Source organism: Camelus ferus, chromosome 4 (genome assembly GCF_009834535.1).
Source record: "Camelus ferus isolate YT-003-E chromosome 4, BCGSAC_Cfer_1.0, whole genome shotgun sequence".
Classification (NCBI taxonomy): Eukaryota; Metazoa; Chordata; class Mammalia; order Artiodactyla; family Camelidae; genus Camelus; species Camelus ferus.
This window is the reverse complement of record NC_045699.1, coordinates 71,062,408-71,081,128: the sequence shown is the minus strand read 5'-3', so window position 1 is coordinate 71,081,128 and position 18,721 is coordinate 71,062,408. Positions and strand designations below refer to the sequence as shown.

The 18,721-nt window shown below is 45.7% G+C and overlaps 1 protein-coding gene across 20 annotated transcripts in view; it reads left to right on the top strand.

The window, feature by feature from the left end:
• The window catches only part of RAPGEF1 (Rap guanine nucleotide exchange factor 1), a 128,823-nt gene that overhangs the window by 10,644 nt on the left and 99,458 nt on the right, over positions 1-18,721 (top strand). For 12 of the 20 annotated variants that reach the window (XM_032478705.1, XM_032478698.1, XM_032478697.1 and 9 more), the window contains exon 2: positions 11,675-11,814. The exons of 5 other annotated variants lie outside the window; for them this stretch is intronic. In XM_032478705.1, coding sequence (XP_032334596.1) covers positions 11,772-11,814 — 43 coding nt within the window. In that variant the 5' untranslated portion in view covers positions 11,675-11,771. Of the gene's footprint in view, positions 1-7,226; positions 7,311-11,674; positions 11,815-12,443; positions 12,853-18,721 lie in introns of those variants that run through there. 3 more of the 20 variants (XM_032478691.1, XM_032478694.1, XM_006181937.3) reach the window with 3 other exon arrangements.

The window sequence follows — 18,721 nt, the reverse complement described above, 5'->3', positions numbered from 1 at the left end:
CTGTCCACCTCTCTCTCTCTCAGAAGTTGAACTCCAGGGAATAGGTTTTTACAGCTAAGTTACAAACCTCCAAAGAGATCACGTACAGGAAGAGTAGATGGCATTTCATTTCAACTACACATGTGGCCCCAGCACGTGTAGTAGGTGGAGGAAAGTCCTGATCATATTCTTTTGTGAGTCTGTCTAAACGGAATGGCCCTGGCAAGGCCCTGTGCTCGGGCAGCGGCTTATCTCAGAGCCAGAACGGGGCTGGTCACCAGTAGGTTATGTTCTGGCTCCATCCCAGGAAACACCACCTCAGTTTCCCGGGGTGACTCTTAGGATTAACTAAACCATCTTTGTTCATCACTGAAGATGAAATGATCACAAGACATTGCCTTTGTTTAGTGACAGCTGAAACACCACAAGCCATTTCAAGATCCTTGTGTTCCAGCAACTTACAAATTGCATTGAACGCCACAAGTGGTATGGTTTCATATCCTTTATTTCCCTTCCTTGGTGAGTTTTCTCAGTTAAGGTGAATTCAGAAATCCTAATGTATTGTTCTGAGTCTTCTTAGTTGTGCTCTCCCGAGCCTTTCTGATCAATGAGAGTAAACGTGTGTAGTCTGCTTACGGGTTTGTCAGTGCAGAGACCAAAGCCCAGCCAACTGTTTTCACTTTCTTTAATCATTTGGTCCTGGAGCTAAAGAACTTCTCACTTAATTAGCATAACCACACTAATTTGTGCTTCTGCCTCAGCTTGTCAAGAGTACCTTACAAATATTAATTCTCTGAGCTCATCAGAAAAGCAAAGGCTTAGATCAAAAGCATGCTTTCCTGCATGAGCTGTCTTTAGTTTTGTTTGTTTTTTTTTCCTGTTTATGGGGCGCTGTCTATTAATTACCCTAAATGTGCAGGGTTGTAGAACGAAGTTTTTATATTTGATCAAGATAGGAATTGAACTAGGGACCTGGACTGCATTTCAGGCCTGTGTTTCAGAGAGCTTATAGAACCATGGTCTCAGCTTCATAGTGAAATGCACCCACTACCCAGGAAGTCACTGTAGCCTGAAGTCATCAGGGGAACGTGAGTCACTGTCACCAGGAATGTGTGGAACTGTGGCATCTTTGGACAATGGTGAGAGAACCAGGCTGAGTGTCTGGAGCCTTCCTTTCTGGCCTCACACAGTCACACATCTGCTGTGTCCTCTGGGGCAGGCCCCAGTCCCTCTGTAGACCTTAAACAGGAGCAGTGGATCATAAGTCCCACTGAGGATCTGATGGAAGCTTTGTGGTCCTGTCCCCAGGGAGAAAGATTATATGTGGACATGATTCTACCAACCCTAAATTCCTGCTACTATATGATAAATAATAATTTGCAAACACTTCAGGTCTTGGAGAGATGGAATGGCATCTTGGATATCTGAATAATCAGCACTTGGTTTCTCCTAGTTCAGTCAGACTTGGGTTCAAGGGACAGTCAATAACTAGACATTTCTGGAGTTTTGTAAGGATTCCATGAGCTGATGCTTGTAAGCTGCTCAGCATTATGCCTGTGTAGATAAAAGGAGAAACCTTTCCCCTTCTGCATAAGAATTTCTTAAAATTTTACATATAGTAAAATTGAACTTTTGGGGAGTGTACAGTTCTCTGAGTTTTAACTCATCTGTAGGTTTTTGTAACCACTACCACAATCAGGATTGGGAAAAATTCTATCACTTCAGGGGAAAAAAAGAAAAAACTTCTTGCTGACCCTTTGTCATCAAACCCCTCCTCTGTCTCTGGCTCCTGGCAACAATCCATCTGTTTTCCATCCCATAGTTTTGTCTTTTCTAGAATTTCATATGATATGTCACTTCTGGAAGTGAGCTGCTTTTCCTCAGCGTACTGCCTGTGAGATTCATGAAGGTTTTGTTTTTGTCAGTAGTTTATTCTTTTTAATCACTCAGTATTATTTCATTATATGGACACAATCAGTGTTTGCATAGAATTTAACTTCAGTTAACTAGTTCCGTTTTCTGGAAATAGATAAAGATGGTATTTGATCAACACAAAAATCAAACAACCCAATTTAAAAACTTGAGTCGACATCTCCAAAGAAGATATGCAAGTGGCCAGTAAGCACATGAAAAGATGCTCAGCAGCACTGAGCCCCGGGGAAGTGCATGTCAGAACTGCAGGGAGCCGGCCCCTCACGCTCGTTAGCACACCTGCTCTCAAAAAATCAGAAAATAGCAAGTGTTGGCAAGGATGTGTAGAAATGGGAGCTCTTATGCATTGTTAGCAGGAATGTAAAATGGTGCAGCCACTATGGAAACCAGTGGTGATTCCTCAAAAAATTAAAAGTAGAATTATCAGGGAGGAGAATATAGCTCAGTGGTAGAGTGCGTGCTTAGCATGCTTGAGGTTCTGGGTTCAATCCCCAGTACTTCCGTTAAAAATAGAATTGTCATATAATTCAGCAGTTCCACTTCTGAGTATATACCCAAAAGAAACGAAAGAAGGGACTCAAAAAAGTTATTTGTATACCCAGTTTCATGGCAGCATTATTAACTGATAGCCGAAAGGTGTCCGTTGTAGGATGATGGATAGACGAGATATGGTATATGCACCCAATGGAACATCAGCCTGCCTTAAAAAAGAAAGACACTCTGACACACGTTTCAGCGTGGATGAGCCTTGAAGACATTATGCTAAGCGAGATGAGTCTGACACGAAAGGACAAATACCGTATGACTACACTTGTGTGAGGTACCTAAGAGGAACCAAATTATAGAGACAGGAACTAAGTGGAGTGGTGGTTGCCGGGGCTGGGGAAGGGAGAATGGGGAGTTACTGTTGAACATTTAATTAATGTTTGAGTTCAGTTTTACGAGATGAAAAGAGTTCTGTGACTGGATGGTGGTGGTAGCGTCACAATAGTGTGAGTGTGCTTATTATCATTGAACTGTACACTTAAAATGGTTACGATGGTAAATTTTATGTACATTTCACCACAGTATTTTTTTTGTAAAAAAAAAACTGGATATCAAATATTTTTCAATATTTATATAATTACTATTAAGTATTTTATAAGTTACATCAAAACATTTAAAAAATGATGGCATATGATAACTGTATTACTAGGAAACAGTGGTTTTGGTAAAATGACCTCTGGTTTAATTAATTACATCTGGGCTGAGAGGCACTGTAGATGGACTGTAAACACCTGGTGGGACGTGACACTTTGGGCTCCCTGAGTGCAGTGACTCTTGTAATTGGGCTGCTTCTCCAGGGAGCCTGTCCAATGAGAGATGCTGGCTCTTGAGGGGCAGGAAGCTTTTAGGCCAGGGTGGATCCCCACCCAGGGGATGTGGAGCTCCTCAGCTGTGCTGCACTCCTTCAGGGACCCTTGCAGAGGGGACTGTCCAGTGCTGCCCTCCAGCAACTTTTGGTTCCCATCCTTTATTGGTCTGAGTAGATCGGTGCCAGAAGTGGAATGGAAGTCCCTGGGCCTAAACGTCTAGTTGAGCCCCAGACCCTGGTGGTGGTGTAGCCTGGCAAACAGTGAGTGCTCTGTGCTTGTCAGCTGTTAATACAGATTCTCACAAGCTCCTCAGTGGCTTCCATCTGAGATTCTGCCTGGATACCATTGTCGGCACTTACTCTGAGTTGACAACACAGATGGCATTAACTCCAGCCTTGTTTGGCAGGATTCCAGGCTATCGGCCACAATCATGAGAAGGTATCACGGACTTGGGGGAGGGGAAGAGAGAGGACGATCTATGCAGAAGCAAGATCAAGGCTTTCTCTAAGAATTCAAAGGCTGTGAAGACCCTGTTAGATGGAATGGTGCCCCCATTTGGGAGTTGTCGCCTCAAGATTGTTGCGATAAGGTCCCTGCCTCCATGAGCACCATTAGCACATCTCTCTATATGACTCTGGGCCATTACTGTGTTTTTTTGATACTATGGCATCAACACCTAAGACATATTACTGATTTAGTAACACTTTAAGGAAACAAAAATAAAAATACACTAGCAGGGTTGATTATAAAATAACACACCCTGATTTCTAAAGTTAAACTGTGAAGAAGTATACATTTTAGAATCAAGGAAATACAACATGAAGCATTGATTCATTCTTTCAGCTGGTTTCTTGAGCACCTACTGTCTACAGTTCGTGATGCATAAGCCAGGCTCCTGCTCGCGTGGTGCTCACTGTGATTGGTCCAGGTCTCCCCTCCAAGCCACGTCTAGCCTTTGAGGATTCAGACCCTGGAGTTCGCTTATAAATGTAGCTCTAGTCTAGACTCACAGTTAGATGTCTGGACACCAGAGGAAAATTACTTTGAGGATCACTGGGCTCATGCAGACATGGCAGATGGGGTGATGATCACACATCCCGGCTCACACCTGCTGTCCTGGCATAATTATTGATAGCACCCTCCCTGTCACTTTTAAAGTGTCCTTATTTGGATGGGAAAACACTGAGGGAGGAATCGTTTACAGTTACTGAGTTCCACACGTTTGTGTTGGAGAGGGTCTTGGTTTTGCAGTGAGAGAACTATTTCAGAAGTGTGGCCTGTTTCAAGGCAGGATCAAGCCCATAGAGTCCACAGGAGGGTCAGCTGAATTTGGTTTTGGTCCCGTTCTCCCCATGGGCATCTGCCACTTCGCGTGTTCCAATCACTCAGTTCCTGGAAGCATCAAAATCTGGGACAGTTTGGTTTAAAAAACAATAAAGATGTACAGACAACAACCAGAACATGTTTTCCTCATGATAAAAATTAGATTAACCAGATCTTAAATTCATATTCTTTGGAACGATTGGAAAGGATATTAGTGTTTGTGTCAAGTCTTACAGAGAAAGTTGGAAAAATAATCATATAGGAACAGTAATCTGGTTAAGTTGGACAGAGATTTGTTTTTCCTATTGCTATAGAAAGGAGTATGGGGATTGAATTCTTGGAAGAAGTTGCCTTTTGATTCATGTATTACATTCGATGTTTAAAGAAAACAGCCAGAAAGACAGGAAGCTCTGTGTTTATGACAGATGGGTAGCTTGCGGCCTGTTTTATTAGCAGGTATTGATGACCGGATCATCTGGGTCAGGTGGTCCCTCTCCTGAGGACCTCCTGGGTAGCCCCGAATGCTGCCTGCCTTCTCCAGTAGGTCTCACATTTTAGCATCTGGAGGTTGCTGCGCTCCAGCCCTTAGCCTCTGACGCAGTAGGTCTGCAGTTGGGCTGAGAATTGGCATTTCTAACAAGTTCCCAGGTAGTGCTGCTGCTGCTGGGGTCAGGGCAGTGGGGGGTACTGTGTGGTCACTGCTTAGAGTTTAGTATGGAGGGGAATGGAGAGGCTCCTAGCGATCTGACCTAAAAAGTTGCCTTTGGAGGAGGAGGGATATAAAAAAAAAGCTTCTGTGCCCTGATGCCCAGAGCTGTGCTGCATGTGTTTAATCCTCTCAGCAGCACTGCAGGGAGGTATAGTGGCTTCATTTTACAGATGAGAAAAGTGAGGCCCACAGAGGTTTATGTGACTTGCCCAGGTGGCGCATGGAACAGCTGGGTTGCAGCCATTGCCCGGTACTGAAACAAACCCTTGTAAAATGGCTAAGTGGCAGAGACATCACAGACTGAAGAAGATTCTAATAATACAAGCACAGGTGAACCACAGGGGAACGACAGTGTTCACATTTCTTCTGCTTCCAGTATACGGTGTTATCAGCAGTCTGATGAGATGGAAAGCCGTGAGCTAATTAGCTCTGACGAGAAGATGCCGGAAGACTTGGTGGTTGTGAAGAAAGCACTGATGAATCTCACACTGAGTATATAGTGTGCCTTGGGGTATTCGCTAGTCAACTGGTTTGATATATTGGTCATCATGATTAGCAAGACAGTGTAAAACTAAGCGTCTTGGACTTGAAGACCAAACTCTAAAATTTAAATTATGTTTAAAGTCACACAGTGGTCGCTTTGGTATTTAAAAGCATTGTGGTAAAGGTGACCGGCATCTTCTGACTGTCTTCATGTGTAAGTGTTGCGGGAACATGCAGACACATCCATCTCAGCCCTCCTTTTCTGCGTCCTCTCCAGCTTCCACACTCTCAATTTTGGAACATCCTAGAGCTAAATCCTCCAGTCTCTTCCTAGGCAATCTGGTCCCATGTCTTTAAATGCCATCTAAATACTGGCCATTCCCATATGTGTATTTCCTGCCCCTAACTCTTCCCTGACCTGCAGACTTAACATTTCCACTTGGATGTCTTGTAAGCATCAGATTCGATGTGCCTAAACCAGAGCTCTTGGTCCACATCTTTACCTCCCGCCTAACTGGCTCCTCCTGGGCTGCCCGTCACGGTAAATGATGCCTTTTTGACCTAGTTGTTCAGGCTCAGAAACCTTGGAGTCGTCTCTGACTCCTCTCTCATAGCCCACATCCCACCCATCAGTAGGTCCTCTCGGGCTTACTTCAAGTATGTCCTGACTCCAGTCACTCTTACCACCTCCTCTGCTGTCACTCACTTCAGGCCACCGACATCTCTCCCGGCACTGCCATGGTGCCCTCCTGACTGACTTCTTGGTTTCCCCTGTCACCTCACAATCATCCAGTCTTCATTCAAGAGCCAGAGTGTCAATTACATCAGCTCAGGCCTGATCACGATTGTCCAATGGCTTCGCATTACACTGTGAATAAAATCCAAAGTCCTTGCCAAGGCCTGTGTGTGGGACCCTGTACTCTGCCCCTGGCTCACTCTTACCACTGTCCCCTGCTGCTCTGTACCAGCCACTTAGGCTTTTGAGCTTTTCCTTCGAGTGTTCTTGGCACATACCAAGCACACTCCTGCCTCGGACCTCTGCACTGGCTCTTCCCTCTTCCCGGGACGTGCATCCCCAGGTACTGGGGTCAGAAGCCTGGCTTCAAATGCTGCTTCCACCCTTTGCTAGTTATGTGACCTTGGGAAAGTTGCTCACCCTTCCTCCTCTTAAAAGCCAGTTTTCTCATTAATAAAATGGAGCCAGTCGTGGTTGTGAGTTCACACACAGGAAGCACTTAGACCATGAGAACTTGGGAAACATGAGCTGTCCGTCTGGGTGCATGTTTGCGCCCTAACTCCTTCAGGTCTCTGTTCACATGGCACCCCAGGGAGGGTCTGAAGTAGCACTCCCATCACTTGATTGCCTCACTGTCCCCTAACCCTGCCTTTTTTCTTTTTTAATACAGTGCTTATTTGCTTCTTTTTTATGATCTTCTCTCTCTTAGGAGGTAAACTCCATGTCAGCTGCCGTTTCACCAGAGCTCAGGAGGGTGCCTGGTGCACAGTTCAAGCCCCCTACTTCTTGTTGAGTAAGTGGGTGAAAGCACCTGTTGGGGATGGGCTCAGCTTCTTAATGGAGGCGGCTGTGCATCTTCCAAAGTTTAGAGAGTGTTAACTGAGTGCATGGCAGTGACTCCCCACCCGGGTCCAGGTCAGGGTGGAGCCATAGTCAGTCAGTTGCTCAGTCAAGTCGGGTGACTGTCTCTGGAAGTGGGAGCTATACAGGGCAAGAGACAACAGGTAAGTGGGCAAGAGGAAGGTGATGGGAGCCTTTCCCCAGCAAGGGCATTGCCTCTTCTGACCTGTCGTGTTCCAGGCAAAGCAGAGAGTGTGGGTCCCCTGGATGGTTGCCAGCTGAGAGTCTGCTGGATGTTGACTGTTCGGTTTCGTTTGCTTCACTGAGGAGGAGAGGGGTGAGATTTGGGGCAGGCAGGCAGGTGGGCATGAGAGGGTTCATGCGTGGTGTTCAAAGGTGGGAAGATAGTTGGGGGCTGGGCTCCCAAAGGCCTCCAACGCCATTCCAGACACTTGAGGCTTCCTCCTTTAGGTATTCTGAGGAGCATCAAAAGTTTAAAAAGTGTTCTCCATACATACTTAGACTTTCCCTCAAGTATTCCGAATATCATGAAATAAGTGGCAGAGGAGAAATTTACCATTTTTGTTCACTTAAAAAATAGCTGTTTTCTCTCATTTCCAAGTGGAATTGATAAAACTGGGGTATGGACTTTCTCCCTTTCATGCCCCACAGGCTAGTTCCTGGCCCAGTCCTGGCTTTAAAAAGAACAACAAATAAACAGCTTCTTTGAAAGTCTAGATGCTGAGTTAGCAGCGAGGGCTCTGCCTTGATTACCCCTCCTTAGTGAACCAGCATCATCTACCGGGGGCCATGAAACCCCAGAAGCTTTCTTGTGGGAATGCCTTGGAATCAGGCGTTCTGATCCCCTGGTATTTTGCTGGTTAGGTCGGACCCCAAGAAAGATGGGCTGGCGGACTTTACAGTTCATTTCTGTGGAGTGTCACTTCTAGGCCTGCCTAGACAAGAGACAAAGCAGCCTTGTTTGAGATACAGTGTCAATACTCAGTGAGGATTAGCACTTTGTTGTTGTTGACACACCCCTGCCAAAAGTAAGGCAGCTGGCTTCCGTGGAAAAACACCAGACTGGGAGTCTGTGATTTGGGTTCTCTGGCCATCTGTGAAACCTTGGAGAAGTGTCTTTCCCTCAAAATGACGACCTCAGTTTCCTCATTTTGGAATGAAGAGGTCGGACTAGCTCTGTGGATCTTAACCTTCTGGAACTTGTAAGACTTTAATGAAAGCTGTGGACTTCTCTTCCCAGAAAAATGAACACATGTGGTTTGGCCAACGCTTTCACGAGATGAAACCCTGGACCTATAAGGCTCTGCCGCATCTGACCCCCGCCCACCTCCCCCTGTTCACATACCTCCAGCAGCACAGGGCCTTTGCACATGCTGCGCCTGTCCAGAATGCTCTTCACATGTTTGCTTGGTCAGCTCCCGCTCATCCTTTAGGGCTCATCTTTCCCTGAGCTCCCAGATTAGATTAGGTCACCCTGCTAGACATGCTTCCCCTCCCCTGAACTTCTCAGCACTGATCACAGTGGTAATTAAGTGATTCTTTGCTCGTGTTGTCTGACTCTCCCTAAGCACCGTGTTGGTATTTGTTGGATGAATCTGAGGCCACTGAGGCTGTGACATTCTGAGACTGATCTGTGAGTGTGCAAGTGTGTCGTAAGACAACCTCGGTCTGTTTCCTGTGACACACTACTCAAAATGTGCCTTTGCCTTCGGTGATTTCCTTGGCACCGGGCAGGAATGTCACTTCAGAGCAGGACCTAGCACGCCCAGAAAACTAGCTCCCAGACTTTCTGCCTCAGTGCTCTGCTGGCCTGACCTCCAGGCTGCTCATTCCCCTTTGTTTATGCTGTAAACTGAGCTGGAACTCCCACTTTGGAACATTCCCACAGTGCTTGGCGCTTCCTTGTATTGTTGTATTCTTCTCTGGAGGGGAAGTGACCAACATCAGACTTTCCTCCCAGCAGACAAATTCCATGCGCAAAGCTTCATGTCAGCTACTGGGCACCCGCTGGAGAGCCCAGCTTCCGTCTCCCTGCCTCTTGGGGCGGGGGCGGGGGTGAGCGTGCAGCCGCTGGCCTTCCCCGTCTAGGCCGTGATTTCTGCCTACATCTCCCTTGTGAAGTGAGCAGTGCCTGGCAGGATCCCTGACGCAGGTTTCTTCTCAATCCAGTTGCATCTTGCGTCGGGGAGAGGGCTCTGTAAAATGTTTCAAACTTCAGTAACCACAATATGACCTCCCTGATTTGTGTCGCTTTCCGCAATCAAAAAATTATCTGATACAAACGTCTGTAAGTGAAATTTTACTTGCATAAGAGAACAAGTTATTTACCAGAATGTTGTAGCGAATCTTACTGTGATATGGGGGAAAAGTCCCTTGTGAGGGTGAATAATTTTTCTTTAACATATTGTCCCTTAAGCTGGATATTCATAGATAATAAAATAATAAAAACAGCAACAGTAACTGTTAAGAGTATCTACTATGTGCCAAGCGCCTTTGAAACAACACATCTAAGCTTTAGACTGCCCTAGGAAGTAGGCCGCATTGGTGAAAAAAATCAGGTCTGGGGAAGTTACGTTCCTATCTCAAAGTCGCCCAGCTGGGAGGTGCACGCGACATGGAGACACAGTACTGACCGTGCGGTGAGCTTTCCACCTCTGGTGGCATCTCACTTTTGATTCATCTCATCCGTTAGATCCCGCGTTGTCTCCCTAAGGTGTGGACTGGAGGTGGGTCACTTGCCCACCTTGGGTTGTGAGCGTGTTCACCCTTGGGGACAACTCTTAGACACTTTTTCTGAGCTGGGAATTGGTGAGGAATTCTTAAGAATGGGCTGTTCTATTTCTCTTCGCCTAACCCCAGACCCCACCTGGTTCACACTGAATCATGATTACCTGAGAAGCAGTTGAACCACAGGGTCCTCATTTCAAAGCTGCTCTCTCAAGGAAATTTCTAGTTCATTTGGAGGGTTCACCAGTCAGTTAGTTGTTTGGAACTTGGGATGCTTTTCCTCACGGAAACACTGTTGGGATGTGGCAGAGTCGGACTTGAGCCCAGGTTCCAACTGTGACCAGCTGTCCTGTGTGGGCTTAGGCATGTGGGGACCTGACCCAGACTCAGCTCCTGACTTGAGGGCTTTACAGACTAATGGGGTTAAAAAAGATGCAGACAAAACTCCCAAGTCAGACTTTGCCTGAGCTGAGGGCTGGGGAAGGTGGGAGAAGCAGTGCCCTGGGTTGCGGGGAGCCGGCTCTTGCAGGAAGGAGAGTTTGTCTGTGGATTAGAAACTCTGGTTAACCCACTGTAGGATGTGTGTGGGGGGGGGCTGGGGGAGTAGTCTTACGTGTTCATCCATTTGTTCATTCCTTCATCTATATGCCCTTTTGTTTGTTCTACAGACAGTTATTAAGGACCTACTTTGCAGATACTCTGCTAGTGCTGGGCGGCATCGTGGGCGGGGCATTTGATAAGTGAAAACTTTCTTTAGGTGAAAGGAAACATCAAGGTGCAGGCTCATAAGTACAGCCCCTTTGATCTATTGTGCTTTTGTAGATATATTGAACTAAATGTCTTGTGGAAGAAATGAGGTCAGATATGATATCTGGCACTGAAAACTTGCCTAAGGAAACTGTTATTGAGAAGAAAACTGAAGTCTCTTCAGCATGTATCAGAAGGACCAGCAATTATTGATGAAGTTGGGGGTGGGGTGTAGAATTTGAATTGGATATTTTTTCAGCTGTTGGTGGGTCCCCCTGGCATGCTGGGGCTTTGGGCCCTTGCTCTTTTCTGGGTTGTGGTTGCAGTTTGATTGGAGGAAGAGCTCGGTGTACGGTGTGAGGAAGCAGGGAGTCAGGGGCCTTCACTGAAGCATTGCTCTCTTTCCTGCCCTGTCATTGGAAGAGTGAAACGGACACGTGCTATTTGTTTGCTTTAAGAAGCTTGGAATCTCAGGCTATGATTTTGTAAAATGATTTCTATGTTAGTAGATCAAAATATGGAGCCTTTATATCTTGTAGAGATTTGGATTTGGCTTCATTCATTTTGCAAACGTGGGCAGGGTTATTTCTCTTCTCCTCAGAACAGAACAGCACTGGTGGAGCCCGAGGTGCCGTGGTAACAGAGCACATTGAACATCTGGAACCCGAGTGTCATTTAGTGCCTCTTAAACTCCATCTCTTTGGGTCTCTAGGTCTTTTGGGGAGTATTGTCTTTAAATTTTTACTCTGGTTCTATAATTTGCTCCCGTATTGTACCTTCCACCCCAATACAAGGAAATTCATTTTGTGTGCCTTTGGCTAGGCTGACTGAAGCCAGATATCTGCCGTCGGAGCTGATATGGTTCCACAGAGACAAGGGATTTACCAAGGAATTCCTGAGTGTCTTTCATCTGATCCTCATGGCGGCTAAGGAGTGGGACTGGCGTTATGCCCATTTAACAGGTGAGGAAACCAAGGCTGCTGTGCTCAAGTGGCAGAGGCAGAATTTGAACGCAGGTGGCTGGACCTGCAGACGGTCTCACCCACTGTGTGTGCTCCAGGGATTCTTGAAGAGCCTTTCTGCCCTCAGACTTGGATCGAAATCTTTCCAGGTACCTTGACATTTTCTTCATTTTTACCGAAAAGCTATGATTTCATGCCCTTCTTTTCTTCCAGGAACCCTGTTGTTCAGAGTTTAGGTGGTGCAGCACTTTCCCCAGGAATATTATTTCCAAAATGGAGTGGGAGGTTCGAGCCTGAGGTCACGAACTCCTAGCTGGGTCTGTCCTCCGTGGTCTTTTCTTCTTTGGAAACTGAAGTGTAGCTTGCATTTTGGCATTTGTTTGTTTTTTTCTCTTGGAAACACAGTATTAATGAAATCAGTTTGTTTTCTCTGATGGAACTTGTTAAGTGATGTACACCAGTCTGAGCGCCAGAACCTTAAAAAGGAAGTGTGACATTAGGGTCTGTGTGAAAATGTTCCTAGTGGCACACCCCCACACTGGTCCGTTTTTAACTTTCAGCTTCTTGATCACCTGATTTCCTACTCCTCCCCCGAGGAAAAGCAGCGTTGCAAGTGTTTGGAAATAGAGTTCATTCTCTGAGGCGGCTGCTATGTGGATGAGTAATAGGGTGTCAAAGGGGGGCCGGGAAGAGCTTCCTAGTACAGCCGGTTACCAAGACCCTCCGGTAGGGCCGTAGCAAAGCTTCCTTTCTGATTTCCTCCCAGGGAGTGAAGAGCATTTGAAAGGCAGGAGGCAAAGACCTTTCAGAGTAGAATTCAAGTTTTGCTTGTAAGGGTTTGCCAGGGCTCGCCGCTGGGTGATTGGGATGTCCGAGAGATGAATTCCCTCCCAGCTCCGAGTGTCTTGCTCCTTATTCGCTGTTCAACAAAAACACCTGGGCTTTGAAGGACCCTGTGATCCTCTGGCTTTAGAATGGGCAATGCTATTGAAAAACAGAAGCCCCTGAAACGAAGCCATCTGTGTCCCTGGAAACAAGGTAAGAAGGCCAGTAAGAGGGAAGTAGGCAGCCTTCTGTTGGGATACTTTGGTTCAAAATCAGAGCTGATGCTGTTTGGGGAAATATCTTTCAGATCAGAAAATGCAGTTCAACGTAGTTTCAGGAAATTTAAGTTCCCCTAAGGAATAAAATGATTTGTATCTCAGTGTGGTGGCATGGCTTGGCTGAGAACTTAGTTCAGCTTGAGATTTTTATTCAGTGTAGCATGTGTCCATTGGTTAAATTTTCTCAGCTTTAAAAAATGTCCCCAATAAAAATCTTGATATCCAGGAGTTTGAATCTTTTGTGACAGTTTCGTTGAGAGAATGTTATTAATAGCCTATATAGCACCCTTCTTCCAAAGAGTTCAAAATACCTTCTGTTAAAAAAAAAAAAGAAACTCGTATCTGTCCACCCTAGACGTCCGCGACACGGGACAGCAGCACCTGATGACGCCTACTCTGCGTCACTCAGGAGTCAGCTTTGAGGAAGAGGAGGCCAGAGGGACCACACAGCGGTGTGCTGTGCGCCGGGAGCTGGAGGGCCTTCTGGCAGTGTTCCAGGGCACTCGGCCTTCAGTGCGCTCAGCGGCCCCTTTTCACTGCCCCTAGTGTAGCAGATCAGCGGGCAGACCAGGCAGGGAGCACAATACCAAAGACAGGTGCCTGCGGGGCTCCAGCAGGTCTTGGCTCTTTGATCTCCACTTGCCAAAAGAAGTGGAGGTGTACTTGACCTGTGGCAAGATGGTTGATCACGACTGTATGTACAGGTGTGTGTCTGTGAACAGAAAAAATAACCTGGAGGAAAATGTGTGGAAATGTTCATAGTAACTGTCCTTTCTGGTCAGGTTATGGATTTTTTTTTTTAATAGGGAAAAGTAGGTGAGATGCTAATTTACCTTCCAGTTCCAGCCCCTCTGGCTTTCCGTCGGTCATTCTTTGTCCAACAAATTACTTTGAAAAAGGTACTTCTTAGTGGTTCTTGACCGAATCCTGCTTTGAGCAAATCAGGAATAAAGGACATCTGGGAGACAGTTCAGGAAATTTGAATATGAACTAGGTGGCTGACATTTGGGACATTTGGAAACTGTTACAATTTTATTACACAAGATGATGGTAATGAGTCATGCAGGAGAATGTCCTTTTTTGGGTAATCGTGCTGAAGTGTTTAGGGGTGAAGGGTTAAGCTAGCTATAGTTTTACTCTAACATGGTTCAGGTGAGGGAATGAGCGCAGACGTACAGGTAAGAAAAACAGGGTCATTTTAACAAGTGTTAGAACCCAGGTAATAGGTATATGGTGCTATATTTTCTTTAACGTGCTTTACTCATTTTGGGGGGAAAACATTAAAAAACCAGTTGCTGCTTACAGTGTCATTGTACCATGTCCTTTAGAAGAATGACTCTTAACAGACGTGGGTATTTACTGATAGGTCAGAATGTATCACTCAGTACCGCGTGGGCTGGTGTCACCAGCCACCAAGAAGAAAGTTGGCATTGATCCAGTAACTCAGAAGCACGACTTTCATAACAAGAATTTAATATGTTTACTTACCTTCGAGTTGTTTCTTGTTTTCCTTAATATGAGTTAAAACTTCTTAAAATTTCCATTGGAAGCAGCTGGGCTTACAGGCAAGATTAAAGAAAGCTTTTGTGTTTTGTAATGCTGTTTAGTTGTGCTCAGTAATTTAAATGAGAGGAGTTGACAGTAGGGATTTCGGGTCCGCGGCGAATTGGGGAGGAACAGAAGCGCAGTCCATTGCCCGATCTGCGCCCTCAGGTCCCGCTGCCAGGCCGCACGTCTCTGCTGGCTCAGGGTTTGTTGGCCCACCCAGGGGGACACTGGAGCCCCGCTTTGTTCTCCAGTCCAGAATCAATCGAAGCCTTGCTGGGATCCACACTAAAAAGGGCGTGGAGTTTATCTGTTCTTCCTAGTTGTTCTGTTTGTCTTTGTCTTTGAAGGAACATTTTGTAACTGGGATTTTAGAACAATGTTTAGGAACTGGATTTAGTGAATCCCAGGCACCACCCTGACCCTGATCTGAGTGCGGTTTCTGAAGTCCAAGCTCAACATGGTTGTAAAACCTCAAGTGGGTGACTGATGGCTCCAGGCTCTAGGGCAGGCCGCACGCTGTCCACGTCTGCTTTAAGGGCAGCGAAACTGGGGCACGTCCTTGTGTGCATTTGCTCCAGGCTGCCCTTGCCTTCTGTCCAGCCTGTCTGTTGACCTGCGATGGCAGACTTTAACCAGAGCCCGACGATCGCATTTGGGAAGGTCGAACCCAGAGTACATTCTGAAGGGACATTTAAAGGAAATCATTAGCTGCCCTTTAGGTCTGTTACGTTTCTGTTTCCATGTTATAGACCAAAAACTGAGGTGACAGAATACTAGTTGGAGAAGCATGAATCTCACCACTTCTGCTTGCTGTCACCCTAAAGAGCATCTTACACTTAGTAGAGAAATGTTTCTCTATTGATTTTAAACACTGTAGGATGTGCACCCTTTGAGGGGCCCAGTGTTAGACTCTCTGACTCCTGAAGTTACAGCATTTCTTACAGCTCTCAGAACGAACCCAAAACATAAAAAGGCAGTGCTGCTCTTTTTGTTTCTTACAATAATGGTGCTTGCAGTGGTTGATAAATTTGTCATCTGTGTTACCATAGTGAGTTCTAGCAGACTTCTGTACAAAGAGGAGGATGGGAGATAGGATAAGGCAGTGGCTTCCCGTGATCCTGAGTGGTCAAGCCAGCCAGAGCTCTGCCCCTGACTTGCTCTCTGACCTTGATCAAGTGAATTTTGTAATCCCAGATCATTTCCTCACTGCCCTTCTCTCCAGTGGTCTCCTCCAAATGACTGCATGTTACTGTTATTTATTTCCTTACAGCCCTCACCACAGGAATTCTTTTTCCTGCTATTTACTGCACTACCTGATCACGAACCACCCGAGGGCTGTCTGTTGGGATCATTGTTCTGTCCTCCACTCCAGCCCTTTATAAGGCACTTGGTGCCCTCTGTGAGTGTGCTGCATGAGCAAACTGAGTGTGCCCCGGCTCCAGTGTTCCCACGGGTGTAAATGAGGTGTGAGCGGTGGAGCATGCTTCCCGGTGCACAGTAGGTGCTCAGTGAATGGGAGCTACCGTTGCTAGTGGGTGTATGGTGGTAAGGAGAGGCTTGAAAATGTTCCTTCTGTGCCTTTATCTGACCAAAGTAGAGAAATCGGGATGAAAATATGCACACCTTCCTCTGTCCCACAGCAATTCTAATTTACGAATAGCAAATTTATTGGTGATTGTTCACATTGTGAAAGATTGCTTCACAAAAGGCACTTAAATCATAGTCTACATGTAGTTGTTGATTCATTGACCCAGACACCTAGGGAACCTTCAGTTTAGAGCTAAATTGAACTTCTCTGAAATACCTATAATCCTGCCCCTTGGAAGACTCTTTGTCTCTTCTTTCTTTTTCAGAAGTAATTTGAAGGATTGTTTACAGTGGTCATTTTGGCTTTGGGGAATAACATGGGCTGAAGTTTTTGGAGGAATTAAAAACTGCAGCAGAAATGGCAAGTTGAATTGTTATCTCCTTCAGAAATCTTAGCAGCTCAGGGCCATACCAGCCTGGTTAATGGAAATGTTAATGATTTGCATGTTTGTACACAGCTGGGTGTGAGCGAATGAAATTAACACCCTCAGTGGAAGAGCTGACTATAAAAAGTCTTTCCCAGGTGGGCTGACTGTGGGTTTGCAACACTGAGGAGATTGCCTGGCTGAAGTGGGGATGGGGGTGGGGAGTCAAATATTTGCATAAATTCCACACGCTCCCTGGTGCCTCTCCTGTAGGGATAAATGTATAATTGTTTGGATTCCAGTCAGCAACGGTGTTTAGACTTGCCTCTACAAGCTAGGTAGTGAAGAAGCATCTAGGGCCGCTGGACCTGTGTGGCAGGTAATTAATATTTATGGCTTTTCTGGCCAAAACTGGAGCTGGCCCACCTCCCCCCATCCATTTCCTGTCTTTATGCCATTGCGTTGGGGCCGCGGTGGTATCTGGTGTCAGCCTCCTGCAGCACTCCAGAAAGTGCAGGGGCTGGGAGCTGCCCTCCCATCATCACGTCGCCTGGCAGAGAGTCTCTAGCTGAGTTAAGACAAGCTGCCCGACTTCACATCTCCAAACCTGTGTCCTAGTCTCTACAATGAGATTAATAACAGCTACCTCAAAGGAGTGCTGCACGAAATTAAATGAGATAATTCATATTAGGGAGTTTTGGCCCTTAGCATACACAAGCACTTAATAATAGTAACTCTTGTTGTCATACATCACATTATTCAAAGAATGAACCCTGGGTACACCAGATCGGCGGACTTGGATCATGGGCCTGAATCTTTTCCATTCCCAGCTAGTGGTGTGAATTTGGCTAACTACCCGTTTCCTTCCCTCAGATGAAGGGATCACGTGCCAGATGATCTCCGAGGTGCCTTGTGGGCTGTGAATCAGTGACCATTGCTGCTGTTTCGTGTCTGCAGGCTCCCGTGGTGTTCAGAACCTGCCGAAGGCATCTGTCCTGCTGAGCAGTGTGGTCACAGGGGTGCTTCTTCTGGTGTTGAATTTCGTTGAAAATAGTTTTTGCAGGACCACACTTAGTTGAGCTGTTCCTCCTTAACTAGAATGTTAAGCTAACCAGGACAGTCCATTTTCCTGTTGTGAATAGTGTTGAAGTGTTTTTTTCATAGTTACATAGTGGTTAAGAGCCTGTACTCTGGAGCTCAGGTGCCAGGGTTGAATCTTTGCTCCTCCACTTCTAGCTGGCTGATCTTTGGCAAGTTACTTAACTTCTGGACCTTAGTGTTCTCATTTGTAAACAGTACCTACCTCATGGGGGTGGTGTGATCAAGGAGTTTATACATGTAAAGTGCTTAGAACAGTACCTGGCACACAGTCAACGTCCAGTAAGTGTTTATTGTTGTTATTTTTAGGTTAGGTGCAGAGGAATTACATTTTATTTTAGTTGAAAGGATGTTATGTTGTTAAGAAGAAACTGGAAAAAAACTGACAATGCAAAGAGGGAAGTGCATATTGAGTATCTAGACGTAAAGGAGGAGTGAGTCGTGAACGAGCAGAAGAGGTAGCTGTACTGTTACTCTGCCCCAGAGCCGCCGTACCACGCATGCATGTTTTTCATATAATGGTAATCATGTGCAAAGCATTTTTTCTTTGGTGTCATGCGTCCCTGTGGTCTTCAGGCCACTGTAATGACTGTGACGTTCCATGTGCTGATGGTCCATATTATTAACTCACTCCTTGCTCCTGAGTATTGGAATTATTTCTCCTTCTTGCTGTCATAGCTAAGGCAACAATGAGTAGCTTGATTCATATAAATCTGTGATTTTGCTGGATGATTTCCTTAGGATAAGTTCCCAATGCAAAGTTCCCTGTCCAGGAACACAGGAATAGCTTTAAGGCTCTTGCCATGTTATTTTCCAAAAGGGATGTATCTGTTAATATTTTCATGAGTGATGCATAAATGTATCAGTTAGCCACAAACACATCAATGTTGAGTATTATCATTTTGAAGTTGTTTCTCTTGTAAAACTTAAACTATATTTACTAAAGCCATCATGATGAGTTACATAATGGCATAGGGCTCAGAGAAGGGTATGGGAAGTTCAAAAGCCATTATCAGGGCTGAGAATCTATTTTTCTTTCAAAATTCTATTTTCCCATGATCCTTTGCATTGGACTTGGCTCAATCTCATTCACATACTGAGTTTCATAGAAAAGAGACATGAGACTTTATTTAAGGGTACTCATTTCCCATCACAACTTTTTGCCTTCTGCCTCCCAGGGAGGAACGATTGTTAAATACTCTGACT